At 48.4% G+C, this 14,186-nt stretch overlaps 1 protein-coding gene across 6 annotated transcripts in view; it reads left to right on the top strand.

The window, feature by feature from the left end:
• FRMD4A (FERM domain containing 4A) overlaps window positions 1–11,746 on the top strand; it is a 206,719-nt gene extending 194,973 nt beyond the window's left edge. For 5 of the 6 annotated variants that reach the window (XM_010716644.4, XM_085216085.1, XM_085216073.1 and 2 more), the window contains exons 20-23: window positions 73–237; window positions 1,952–2,811; window positions 4,842–4,938; window positions 8,414–11,746. In XM_010716644.4, coding sequence (XP_010714946.1) covers window positions 73–237; window positions 1,952–2,811; window positions 4,842–4,938; window positions 8,414–8,516 — 1,225 coding nt within the window. In that variant the 3' untranslated portion in view covers window positions 8,517–11,746. Of the gene's footprint in view, window positions 1–72; window positions 238–1,951; window positions 2,812–4,841; window positions 4,939–6,725; window positions 6,798–8,413 lie in introns of all 6 variants that reach the window. The other variant, XM_085216076.1, reaches the window with a different exon arrangement.
• The last annotated feature ends 2,440 nt before the right edge of the window (window positions 11,747–14,186 follow it).

Raw genomic sequence — 14,186 nt, 5'->3', positions numbered from 1 at the left:
ACCTGGAATAAGGCAGGGAGCCCCTTCCCCAAATTCCTTCCCAGGAACTGAAGCCAAGTGTTTGCTCTGCAGCAATCACAAGAGGTTCCCCAGCACCGGGAGCTGTGCTGAGGCAGGAGGGAGCAGCTCCCTACAGAACAGCCCCATCCGGAGCCTTCCCCACTGGAACTCCCAGTCCAGCATGCCCTCGACGCCGGATCTACGGGTACGCAGTCCACACTACGTCCACTCCACACGGTAAGTTCTCCCAGCTCCACTACAGGCTCACTTTGCTTGCCCTAAAATAACTGTGCTTTGCTTTATCCATCCCTCAGGATATTCATTAATTCCCCATTCAGGAAAGGACACAAAGCAGGCCTATTCATACCAGATGCTTGAGCCCTGTTGCTATCAGAGAATCTCTCCTGAACTGAGATACTGAAATCACTTCAGTTAAATGTGATCCTGCCCCTTATCTCTCCCCTCAAAGTAATGAAGCTTTTCTTCTACTGGAACTCCTTGTCCCACTTACTGTTTATAGGCCCTATAAACCACACACAACCTTTAGAAGAGATGTGATGATAGTGCTAAACTGCAGTAAAGTCCTTTCTGGCTCCAGCTGGAGATAACATACTGTTTCATTTTATATACAAAATGTTAGGTAGAAGTACTCTCTCATGGTGGCATATAAAATGTTTATATGTATGTGCTCTCAAGCGGAGAGAGGCTGCACAAAGCAGTCCATCCAAGGATCCAGGTGACAGTGACATAATCCCAGGGTTGACAGGAAAGACTTCAAATCGTAGTGGTGATTTGATGTTCATGGCCCAATTTAATCCCAGTTTTTACCAGGAACTGTTCAGCTTCATTATTACTTTGCTCCTGTGGTAAATTTCATGGACAGTGAGAGAAGCAGAACGGAGCCAGAGCTGTGTGCTGTTAGGTGTCCTGCCCACAGGGGTAGTGTTAGTGCATCATTTAGCATAGCATAAATCAAGAGCAGTGCCAGCACATCAGACTCAGACAGAAATGATGTGAGGTATCAAGGCCCTGTGTTACATTGGTTACAAATTTGAGGCTGAAAGTGACTTATAAGAGCACAGTGTTAAGGCTGGAGCTAAGCTGCATGAGAAACAAGCCTGGCACAGTGCTTGAGAAGGCCTTGACCAGGTAGGGGCTGTTTGGGTGTATGCAACAACCATTGCTAAGTCTGCTGCATGCCCCAGCCTTGGCCATCTGTCATTTGGATGTGTAACTCCTCACAGAGCAGTGTTCTGCTACTTGAACGGATGGCTGAAGCTCTCCCGGCAGCTGGGATGAACGGAGACCACCCAGGCTTGGCCATGAATCAAGCCTTGTAAATTTGTGATTCCAAGTGGATGCCTCAATGGCAGTCATCCACTGACTGTATTATGCATGTAACCCATGGCTGGGCCCCAGTAAAACATAGCTGCTTCACAAAGGTGACTTTTTCAAAGGGTAGAGCCACCGTGTTTTGGGCTAAATATGGGCAATCTGTCCTTCTATCTCTGTCACTAATTTGGGAAAAGACACAAGTTGAATTGTACCTGTGCAGGGGATTCACATGCCACTTGCAAGGGAATCCCACCACTGAGATGATGGGATTTGCAGAGCTGCAGCAAAGTGAACCTGGTAGTACCAGGATGGTTCTGCCATGAGCTCACCAGTTTTTGGCCTTCATGCTGGATCTTTCCCATCCTGGCAAGCCTCAGAAGAATTGAGCTTGTAGATTGAATACTACCAGCAAGTAGAATGGATAGGAGCCAGACTTGGACCTAATTGTCCCAAACCCAACAGCAGGGAAACAGGTTGCTCTGCAGCCAGCAGCCCCATGCAGTACTGGAGGAGATGCCTCCAAATTCCCTTTCCTCTGAGACCGAACTTGTGTGCAGAAAGGGAGAAGCGTTGTCCTTGTGACTTACCAGCTTGACTGTTTTCCTGGTACCTGCAGGTCAGTAGACATCAGCCCGACCAGACTGCACAGCTTAGCTCAGCACTTTAGACACCGGAGCTCCAGTTTGGAGTCACAAGGCAAGCTCCTCGGCTCAGAAAATGAGACAGGGAGCCCTGATTTCTACACCCCAAGGACTCGTAGCAGTAACGGCTCTGACCCCATGGACGACTGCTCATCCTGCACCAGCCATTCCAGCTCTGAGCATTACTACCCTGCTCAGATGAACCCCAACTACTCCACCCTGGCAGAGGACTCCCCATCGAAAGCCAGAGAGCGGCAGAGGCAAAGGCACAAATCAGCAGGCAACCTGGTCTCTTCCAATTCAGGGAGCATGCCCAACCTGGCTGCGAGGAATGGAACAGGGCACCACCGGGTCTACCTGCACAGCCAGAGCCAACCCTCTTCCCAATACAGGATCAAAGAGTATCCCCTCTACATCGAGGGCAGCTCCACACCCGTGGTGGTGCGCAGCCTGGAGAACGATCAGGAGGGACACTACAGCGTGAAAGCACAATTCAAAACCTCCAACTCCTACACAGCGGGGGGGATGTTTAAGGAGAACTGGCACGGGGACGAAGCGGATTCTGTTCGGCTCACCCCCTCCCGCTCCCAAATCATAAGGACTCCATCTCTGGGCAGGGAGGGCCACGAGAAGGGCTCGGGTAGGACTGCCGTGTCAGATGAGCTGCGGCTCTGGTACCAGCGCTCCACAGCCTCCCACAAGGAGCACAGCCGCCTCTCGCACACGAGCTCCACTTCCTCGGACAGCAGCTCCCAGTACAGCACATCTTCTCAAAGCACCTTTGTGGCGCACAGCAGGGTCACGAGAATGCCTCAGATGTGTAAAGCAACATCAGGTGAGAGCCCGTCCTGGGTGAGGGGGCAGGGGGCCAGGGGCTTCGTGCAGCCCATTTTCATGCTAGGCTTGGAAGACAAGGAGGAACCCAAAGCCATGCCTTTACTGAGTCTTTCCTCAGCGTGCGGTGGGTTTTTGGTTGAACTCGGAGAAGCCACAGTGTAATCACTTTTAGTAAGCACAGCCAGGGGACCGATGGAGCACACAGGGCCTCAGTGCCATCCTGGAGAACTGTGTGCCCTCGGTGAAACATTAAAGGCATGAGGAAGGTTAAGAGTTAAGTGGGGACAGCGTCCCAGCCCTGCAAAAATGTTTGCATGATGACATCTCTTTGCACTGCTGATACGTAGCTTTCCCATGCAATTCCAGTAACTGTGCTGATAATATTCTGAGATTCAGTGCTTGAGTTTGTGCAGTAATATATCTGTCATGTAGAGCTTTGTACATCTCTGTGCTGTTAATATTCAACAGTAAGAAAACAGCCAAATAAATTAACCTGAACAGTTACAAAACAGACCAAGGTGAAATAGTTACTGGCCATCACTCACCATCGGACAGTCCAATCTGTAGGTATCAAGGGCATGCTAAAAACCTGAACCCAGCCCAGTGGAGATGAGAGAGCTCCTTAATCAGAATCTGTGCCATTTTTCCCTTCCTTTCCTTATGCCTTAAGCCACTGCCCAAGTACCTCATAGCCTTGAGTGCACCAATGCTCACAGCTGCCTGATAAGAGAGTGATTTATGTGTTATGCCAATGCTTGTAGAAGGCCTAGATGTGCACTAAGACACAATCAGGCAACTGCTGGAACCATTCTGTGTCTCAGTCTGAGAAATAGTCTTCCCCTCCTTTAATTAATAAGCCTTTCTGTTCCTGCCAGCAACAGAAAATACATGAACGCTCAGGCTTTCTTTTGCTTTGGTTTGAGAAGCATACTAATTCAGTTTGGAAATTTAGAAAACATAGTGAGGGAGTTCAGGAGGGCAAGACACTGCCATTCAGTCTGTTCTCAGACCCAGGTGGGGGTCTTCAAATCTAAATGGGATGTCTGGGCAGCACCCATGGCTTGCTATGACCATCCAGCAGTATGGGCTGGCTTTGCATTCCCAGTCAGTTCCCAGTTAAAACTCTGGGAGGATACTGACCTAGGGGACTGTCAGCTGCAGGGAGCAGATTAAAATTTGTTTTTCTCTTCAAGTGCCATTTGACAGCAGCTAAAAAAACGAACAGCACAGAAGGGAATGCCAGATAGAAACATGTATCATTTAGCTAATTGGCTAAATATCTACTGGACTTCATGCTGTTAAAGAGGATTGTACTTCTGGGCAGGTATTAAATTTGGAGAGTGAATAATGCATGGACTTGAGGAGAAGGAAAGATGGGTGAGTTGGATATCTTTGCCAGACCCTCAGTGAGGAACCCCCCTGAGAACCTCTGCCAGTGTTAGATTTTTAGTCTGTCTTGCTTCATTAAAGTCAGATAAGCCTTCCTTTGGGCCTATAGCACTAGGGTCAGCAAAGCCAAGCTTATTACAACTGCACAGTGAGGTAGTGTTAGCTTTTGTAATCTTTAGAGCTGTCTTCCTCCTTTGCCCATGAAGCAGTGTACCTGTCCAGGCTCTTGCCAGTACCAGCCCTGCCTCCTCAGGAAATGGAGCATCTCCTGTGTTCTCACACCCCTGGCAGCAGGACACTGCCTGAGGTCATGAAGATATACAGCCATGTTCTGCTGTGGTGACAGGAGCAAAATCAGTCAACTCTCATGCTGGGAGAAATGCTGTATCTCCCAGACAGGGCTGAAACAGCATTCCCACAGAGCTGGAGATTGATGCAGCCCATGACACACAGCAGGATCAGTACCAGGCAGGCTGCTCCTATGCCATATTCAAGCTGGATGAGTTCTGACTCCCTGGCTGTGTTTACTCACAGCTGGACATGTTTCTGCTGGTCTGATCAGCTGATGGTCTGAACCACCCTAGCCCTTGTGCCCTCACCTCACCAGCTCTTTTTCTCCACCCTTTCATTGTTTTTCAGCTGCCTTACCTCACAGCCAGAGGAGTTCAACACCATCGAGTGAACTTGCAGCCACGCCACCAGGCAGTCCCCACCACATTCTTGCATGGCAGACTGGGTGAGTGTCATCAGGATTGGGTGAGAGGATTCATTTCATTCAGTGCAGGAAGCTGAAAGCTTGCTAGCCTCAGGAAAAACCTCCCAGCACACAAGCAAAGGGAGAGCACAGGTACAGGGAACGTTTTGCAAGTGCTCAGTAGCCCAACTTGCACCAGGCACGTTCAGCCTCCCACCAGTTGGTCACTTTGGGCTGACCAAGCTCAGCAGTGCCACCTGTGCCCAGCAGCACTGCTCCAAAGCCCAGCAGCACTGCTCCAAAGCCATGCTGGATCCGCAGTGGAAGAAGCCTTGCAGGTTCTTCCCGCTTGGGCACCATCTCCTTCCTCCAGCTTTCTCTCTGTTAAAACAGCTGATCTTTCTTTTAGCAAATATGCTGGCTGTCCAGCCTAAGATCTCTGTTGTCAAGGCAGGATTAAGTGCCTACCATACTCGTGTGTGCAGCAACCACATTTTACTACAAGGTTTTCCCCAGTAATGTGACCTAATGACCATTAAGTGCAACTTTTTTCAGCTACCACTAACTTAATGTGCTTCACCAAAGCATGAGTGAGTCATTACGTGCAGGTAGCCATTACTCATGTAAATACAGTAATTGGGTTCTTGGGCACACCTCCTTGTGAGGCCAGGAATTCAAGGAGCAAACAAAAAGCCTTTTGCAAGCTCTCCTGGGTATTCTCTAGCAATCTTCTGTAATTCTACCCTGTCACACGAAATAAAGATCACTTCCAGATCCCATCTAACTCAGCGTGTCCCAGATTTTTACAATTAAGTTGGGTTTGGTGAACACCACTAGAAAGTTTCCAGCTAACATCCTCGAAATCCCATCGGCCCTGGAATAAGAAAACAGATACAATCCCCTGAGTTGTGAGTAGGAACTAGGAGAGTTAACTCTGTAAACATTTCACTGTGCAGCCACTGGAAAATCTCATCCTCTTTAATTTCTTTGGTCACCTATGATCAAATTTGACCTCTGGTTGTACTCCAGCACCGTCTGTGAGTGCACTTTGAAATGGAGATGAGGGGAGCTGTAACCACAAACCTCTTATGCCTTCTTTGAATTTTAAATTCACACATTTGACATTCAGTTTCACATGGTGCTTGTGTTTGCCTCCAGCTTTAGTATTTTCCAGGGTCCATTTCACAGAAAGTCAAGGGATCATAAGATTGGCAGCATGGCAGCTGTAGTGACTGCATGCTGAAATTTCCACTATAGGGTTTTAATCTAGACTCAAATCTTTGTGTCCGTCTCCATCCCAATCCTAAACCCTCTGAATATCTCTATGATAATCAGGAGTAAAAGTGGTTAGCAGCCAGCTGAGGAGTCTGCTTCCAAAATCCCAACATTTCTTAGTTGGGATAACTTCTGCTCCCTGTCTCTCATAGCAAAACACCATCAAGGCAAATTCTTAGCTGGTGAATGTGAAGTTCTCTAGATTTATAACTTAGTTTGTGTACCAACATCCAGTTGGAGACAAATCAGTACTTGCTTCATGCCTGAGCACAGTCCCAAGCGCATGTATAAATATGGTAGAGGCGGACAAAGTTTGCCATCAGAAGCAAAACACAAACTCCCCCACCACAGGAACAGGTTGTTCCCTCCCATTGTGAAGGAAAAGATTTACAGTTGTCCCTGACATGTTTTTGTGTCACTAACTCTTTCTCTGAAGATGATTCATCAACTTGTTTCCCCACTGGATTAATAAGCTCATAACAATGTCTGTGTCATTTCTTTTCTTTAACATTTCCTCTCTCCTCTTTCCTCCTTTTTTGCTCTCCTTTGTTCAGAGAAGCAACAGACAACTCACCCACTATGGATGAGTCTCAGTCTCCAACCCACCAAAGTACTGATGAATAGAGGTATAGTAAGGGGATGTTTTGTTCTTTCATCCTTCTGCCCTATAGTCCATGTTCCACGAAACACAGTGCGAATAAGCGGCATCCCACTGTCCCCGAGGAGCAGCTGTGCAATTGTGTGCCTGTTTGGCAACAAGGCTTCTTTCAGTCCTTGGAATAACAACTCGAACGCAGCTCGGAGCCCTCTCTGTGCCTTTTCAGCACGTTTGTGGCTGTTGTGCTTTCCCCAGTGAAAGAGGACTCCTTCCTCCACACGAGTGGGCCTGGGGCCAGCCACTGCTGTGAGCATTCCTGCAGAGGCTGAACAGGCACAGAGAGCAGTGGCACGTTCATGGCTGGGGATGTCTCAAAGCAGCGTGGGCAGAGTGCTGTGTGGAGATGAGCACGAGTGGGTGGGGACCTCGGGGAGCTGGGCAGAGCTCCAGCAGTGCTACAGCCATGGCACCGAGTGCCCCTTGCTCCTTCATTCATGCTGCAGAGCTGTGCAGGCTCTCTGCAGCAGTGAGGCTTCACTGAGCGAGGAGCAACCCTGGCCCAGTTCCTGTGAGAAGGCAGAGGGGGAAGGGTGGAGGGAACAAAAAACCCTTAGAATTGTTCTGTTTTAATTAAACTGCAGTCACCGTCTGACACTCATTTGAATCCACAGCCATTCGCAGCTGGCATCTGTTGAGTATTTCAAGCCCAGCTTTCTAGAGATAACCCATAAACCTCCATACTCCAGCAGAGAGCTGGGAAACAAAAGACTCTTTAATGTGCAACCGGGTCATGGCCTTGCTTAGGTTCCTCCCAGACATCAGTCCCAAGGAAACCAGGTGGAAAATAGGAGAGAGGAGGCAGGAACTGCTGGGCTGCATCAATGTGAGCTCAGTCCTGCGAGGTGGGGAGAGAGGGCAGGGAGAGAGAATCCCACAGGAAGCAAAGTGCATTTCCTGCTTCTGGTCTCCAAACAATCTGTAATTTGGAAGTTCAGATCGAAGCGTGAGAGGGAGATCAATTCTGAATGTTATTGTGCTGATATAGCAGCCATTTTTCAAAATCTTAACAAGGTTTTGACCTCAGTGTTTTCTTCTCGCAAGGAACTCAGTAGAAACTGAGCCAGGAGCTGACCCTAACCTGAGCCCTAAAATAAATGGCAAATTCTCATCAAGTCCCTCATCTGCTCTGTGCAAGCAAACAAAAAGCCAAGCAGCAAAAGAAACTGTAGCTTGTCAAGAGAGGCACCCCAAGACCAGGCTGTATATGACAAAACATGGTCCTTTCCATAGCATACTTGACACCCTCTCACACATCACCAGGTTTTGCTGCCTCAGCTCCAGGCAGCCAAGACAGCCACATTACTTTGGGACTGCTGGTGATGCAGAGCCTCTGCCCAGAGCAGAAATCCCAAGGACAGTCTGTGAGGTGCTACAAGAGGGCACCCTGACCCTCCCCCTTCTCACTGGGTGTTATGGCCAGGAGCTCTTCAGATGTGCTTCATGGAGGGCATCCTCAAAATGCTCAGCCTTCTGTCTCCAGGTTGCTGCAGGGAGTGGGGCTGTTCATAAAATGATGTTTTGTGCCCATGATTGAACTCTCCAGCAGTTCTCATTGTCCTAACAAAAGTTTCCTTTCCTCTGCAGGACTTACAATGATAGCTGTTTCCTGGATTCTCCCCTCTATCCAGAATTAGCAGATGTCCAGTGGTATGGACAGGAAAAAGCCAAGCCTGGGACTCTAGTGTGAACCCCTGACCTCAAATTAATCACATCAATGCCATTCTGAGATCACCTCACTGCCTCTCATTTGCCTTACCCAGATGCACTGTCACCCAGCACCAGCTTCAACTCTAAGCACTTTTCTCACGATGCAATTCAAGATGACATTACAGAGATTGGCCCTGAGACATCCACCACAACCGTGCAGGATGGCAGCGCGTCCCATCGCCAGCCAGCACACATCCCTGCAGAGCCTGTGGCCAGCGGGTGCAGTCAAGGCACACGTGTGAGCAGCCATCTCAGCAGCTGGCAATGGAAAAAAAGATTTTTTTCCTTTTAAACGATGGGAGCCTGCTGTTCTGTGGCATGTAATGGCAGTCAGATTTCCATGACCTGCAATCTGATCCAACAGAGTCTTAATTTAAAGGGGGGGGGGGGGGTCAACACAAATTGGGACAGAGGCTGAGAATTACTCCTGAAAGTGCTTCTTTCATGAAAAAACACCAAAAAAAAAAGCAAAATCCTCTCACTTCAAATACATCTAAGGGTCTCGCAGTCAGATCAGTGCTGCCAAAGTCACCCAACCAGTGTCAATGGGATGAGTTTGTTCAGCGAGTTCTCGCTCCAAGAACATCTCTTACTTAATGACAGACACAACCACGTCCTGCAAAACAGCATTTCCTTCTTTGCTTTGAGCCCATCCAAACAGAACCCCACGCACTGAAGACACTCTGGAGGTCTGGGTTGGTATCACAGCATCTACAAGCTACTATCAGACTGGACAAACGAGGTGTACAAAGGCATTATCTACAGCAGAGGCAAGAACTGTTCCTCACAGCATCTCTGTGGCTGGCAAAGCTGCGTACCAACACACAGAGCTTAGGGTTGTGCTGTTGGTTTTCTCAAACTCTGAGGAAGATAAAAATCGTCAAAAAACCTTTCTACAAACAGGTACAGCCAATGAATTCTAACCTGTCTCTGCACAAAGCATTAACGTCAAATCAAAGGGAAAGCACATCACAATCTAATTGACACGGTGAAGCTGCATTAACATATCTGTTCCAATTATCTCACCTTCGTTAGCACCAGTGTAGCAAAGGGCTCGTCACCAGCGCGCCGCTGGCTGGGAGAACCGGTCTGTCAGGAAGCATGGGAGCAGCTTGGGTTTAGCAAGCAGCAGACGAAGCAAAATTTCACATGGAAAGCAACCACAAGAAAGAGAAGTGACCGAACGAGGCGTTCAACGCGAGCAGGAGCTGCCTACTGATACCACAAGGAATTGGACGGGGGACTCATGGAAGGAGCTGCAAGTTTACACTTACCTTTGAGCAATGCTTTATACATGTCAAGCCATGGAACTTTCAAAGGCCTCAAAGACACTTTTGTAACGAACAAGTGCACAATCTCGGTGGATGTTGAAGCTGGCACGTCTAGTCTTCACTGCGGTGCTATGCTGTTTTTATTGCCACTAGATGGGGGAGGCGCCCGGCCATTCCCCATTTGCGCGTGCAAACGATGATTTCCTATGGGAAAGGCATTACAGAAACGGCTGGAGGGGGTTACTTTGTGAAAAGCAGAAACTGAAGTTAGCTTTAGTTGAAAACAAAAGAAAAGTGTGAGTGTGTGTGCGTGTTCCAAGAATAACAACAGCGTCTACCAGACCGAGTAGGGCAAAACGTTCAAAATGAAACACCGTGACTTGGGGGCTGCCACACCTTTCGGCATCAGGATTGCTGGAAAACTGCATTCCAGGCTTTAAAAGAGAATGGGTTCTTCGTAATTAGACTTGGAAAGATGATGGGGTTTCTAAAAATGAACGCAAGCCACTCGTGCTAATTCCTTTCCCCAGTGTGCATTTGGGATGTTTGCTTCAGCCCTGGGCCCACGCCTGCAGTTCTGCTGCCTGGCATCAATGGTAGGGTTGCTCTGACACACTTCTCTCTGTGCTTTGGGCTTGTTAGCATGGGAATTGGCTTAAACTCCTAATTGGATTTTTAGGTAGATGGGAGATAGCACTGATTACTGATGTGCGCTGCTAAGATTCCGTAGCTGAAGTGAAAGAATTAAATAAGAACCAAATTAAGCAGCAGCAAATTAGCCCATGGATTTTTTTAGGGGCTCTGAGCAACTGTCTGTTTTCTTTTTAATTTCCCCGCTAAGTGGCTTTGGGTTGGTTGTTGTTCTTTTTTTTTTTTAATTATTCTTTTTCTGTGTACTTTTAATTAAAAAGAATTCAACAACAGCGGCACTACGGGGCCTCTGGGCACTACGGGAGCAGTAATTCCTCCAAGACAAGATCTGCAGTTTTGCAGCAAAGGTTCAAAGGTGGCAGCCCTGAAATTAGGGGAAAAAAAAAAACAAAACCAAATCAGCCTGAATTGCAAACAGGCTCGAGTCGAGAAAGAGCTTTCAAGAAATGGATTGGGTTTTGCTTTGTGTTCTGCTTTTCTGTTCTGCAATCAAGGCACACGTGAGCAGCCAGTCTGGTAGTAAAGACAGATTAAGTAAAACAGGTTTTACTGTTTAGCTCAATTCAATTAAACACAAATGTACATAAAACGTTAATCATATGAGATTAACATATTGAAGTATAACGCGGAGGGGTGCATACCTAGCTATTATATACAAGCACTTGACTACCAACGCCACCCCTCCTTTCCTTTTTTGTTTTGCAAGGCTCCATCTGCCGTGAAGCCACCGTTCTCAGTCTCCCCGTCTGCAGGTCCCTCTGGTTGGGCAGCAGTCTGGCACGGCCCCCCGCCGCGCTCTGCTGTGGGCAGGGTTTCTTTTTAAACGCTGTGATATGCAGTCGAGTGTTGAAAATGTTGAATCAGTCCGATTTGTTTTCACTCTGTATTAGTTTTAGTTTCAGGCGTAGCCGATCCCCATTCAGGTGCTATCAGATGACCAGTTACTGCTTAGTTACCTAGATGTAAAGTTTTACATATATATTAATGTCAATAGTTTTATTACCGGTTGTGTAAAACGGACTCTCTAGTTTAAGAAAAGGAAAAAAGAAGGAAAAAAAAAATAATTAGGTCTCTCCTGAAATTGACTTTAGAGCATGTAAAATGATTTTACTGGATTCTGTTAAACTGTAATCAAGGAAAAGATATGTATGTTGTAGAAAAAGTTGCAGAATTAAAGAAGATCTGCTTTTAATTTATTCTTTTTGTATTAAGAATTTGTATAGTTACCTTTACATTTTGCAAAACGGTGTTGTCAACACTTCCTTATTAAAGCATTTTCAAAATGAAACCTCGCCCTGGTCTTTTCAACCCGAGGAATCCCTTCCGTGCTGAGCAGCGGCGCTGCGGGGAGCGCTGAGCCTTCCCCAAAAACAGCCCCTCGCAGACCCTGTGGGCACAGGGCTGCCTGCAGGCTGGGCCGAACACAGAAGGCACCACTGCTGCTCTGCTGGGTTCACTGAGTAAGAGGGCTTTGCCTTCTGCGCTGCGCTGCGACAGCCATTGCTGTGTGTCGTGGGCAGCAGCGATCCCAGGCACTTCCTAACCCGCACAGGCTCTCCATGCAGGCCCCACCACTTCCCAGCACGCTGCCTTGCCCTTCTTCCCACCTCCTCTCGTTGCACAGGACCCTGCAGTGTCTGTCTGGGAAGCTCCTTGCCACCAAAACCCCTCCGCGTCACAGGGAGACCTCAGCTGCACCGAAGCGGGTTGAGCTAGGAGAGCACCTGACCCTCATCCAGCATGATTCCTTGGGGACAATCTTCTGTAGCAAACGTCTGTTGGGTTGGGGCAGGGCAAGATGGCAACGCTAGAACTGTCAGACATCGTCCTGGCTCTGGGGTTGGCGTGGTATTACTGCAAGAGCTGAGGCACCCCGTTGCTCTCCTTCAAGGCAGAGCAGCAGCTCCAGCAGTTTCATAGCATTGGTTCCTCTGAATCTCCCTGCCCCTCGTGGTGCTTCCCCCAGCAGGGACCCCGACAAGAGCAGGGATGCTGACAGCTCACTGTGCCACCAGGGCATGGGTCAAGCGACCCACACGTAGCTCTGTCACCACTTCCAGCAACATCAGAAATCGTCTCTATCTCAACCCAGCTCATCTTTGGTTGACTGGATCTACCATGGAGACTGAATGGCAACCAGCATTACAGGAACCCCGTTTTGCAGTCAAAATAAATTAGAATCATCAAGGTTGGAAAAGACCACCAGCCCAACCATCGGCCCGTCCCACCGTGCCCACTAACCACAGCCCTCAGTGCCACCTCTGCCTGCTTCTTGAACGCCTCCAGGGACGGTGACTCCACCACCCCCCCGTGCAGTCTGTGCCAATGCCTCACCACTCCTTCTGAGAAGAAATGTTTCCTAATATCCAACCTGAACTGATCCCACATACACTATCCAAAGAGCCCTTCTAGCCGCACAAGGAATTAAAGGCACATAACCATCACCAGGCATGAAACCAAGCAGAAACAAGAACGTGGTATCAGCCAGGCCATGGAGGGCGGGGAGCCGCACTGCAACCAGGGGCACTGAAGTCCTAAAAGCTCTCCTGACGCTTCTGCGGTGAATGCACGACTTCACCCCAAGACATCGGATTGCGCCTGGCTGACGCAGGAATTATCAGAAATAAACATCTGCAGAAGTCCAGGGGGGAAAGTCTGAATCTAAACTGAAACACGCCATCCCTACAAAACCTGTCCAACAGTTGGACAGCTGCACCACACCCACTCATCCTCACACTTTTTGGATAAAAGGCGTTATTAAGGATTGGAGCACGGCCTGCTAGCTGTAACGTGGGGCCATCCAGCTGCAGGGAGCCTCAGAGCAGCGATGAGGAGCAGTTGCCATGACAGTGTTCCTCTTGTCATCCCCCCAGGGACCAAAGCTGGCTTTCACGTGCCGGGCAGCTGGAAGCTCTTACATAGATATGCCGTGAGAAAGTACTTTGGTTTCTTGGTTCCACATGCAGCCCCATTCCATGGATTGCAAGGGGATAAAAGCTCTTCCGCCATGGGAGCCATTCAGCCAAGGCGGCTGTATTTCAGGGACTGTCAGCAAGAAGGCATGCTGCTTAAATTGCATTCCTCGAGCTTGATTAGACTAAAGCATTCCAAACCCAAATTCACATCCCTACAGGAGGCTCATCCCCATTCAAACCAGTACTCAGGGTACCATTAAACGGCTCCTCAATAATTAGCTCTAAAGCGGGAGGGAAAAATCTGTCTAACACTATTATGGCTGCCCTAAGGAATCCAGTTCCCACTAAAGCCAACATTACGGTGCTCCCAAACCACCCCTCGGCTCTCACTGCACTTCCCAGGGAAATTATAGCTCTTCTAAATGAAGACAAGACTGTATCTCAATTATTTAAAGAGTTGAAAACGAAGGTCGTGGTAAAGGTTTAGAAACAGCTCAGGAAATCGTCTGGGTGGGGAAAGGGATAAAGTTGTCGTGTTATAAATGTTTTCTGTTGTAAAAATGCTCTCTGTACACTGCAAAAGAAATCCCCAGGCACTGATGTTAATGCAACTCTTCCACGCTCTCAACATCTGCCCAACTTCTCCCCACAAATCCCCCTCTGTTTCTCAAAGCCCCCCCAGGCTCCACTTAGATCTTGTCAGCCTCATTTTTATTACTTCTAAACTGTTTAAACTCTTGACATTTTTGTTGGGGTCAGACGCACCAGACTGAAGGACCTGTAAGTCAGAAGCAGCCCTTCAGAATGCAGGGC

Source organism: Meleagris gallopavo, chromosome 1, assembly GCF_905368555.1.
Source record: "Meleagris gallopavo chromosome 1, MGAL_WU_HG_1.1, whole genome shotgun sequence".
NCBI classification, from domain to species: domain Eukaryota; kingdom Metazoa; phylum Chordata; class Aves; order Galliformes; family Phasianidae; genus Meleagris; species Meleagris gallopavo.
The sequence above is the reverse complement of the archived record's forward strand: the minus strand, read 5'-3'. Positions and strand labels throughout refer to the sequence as shown.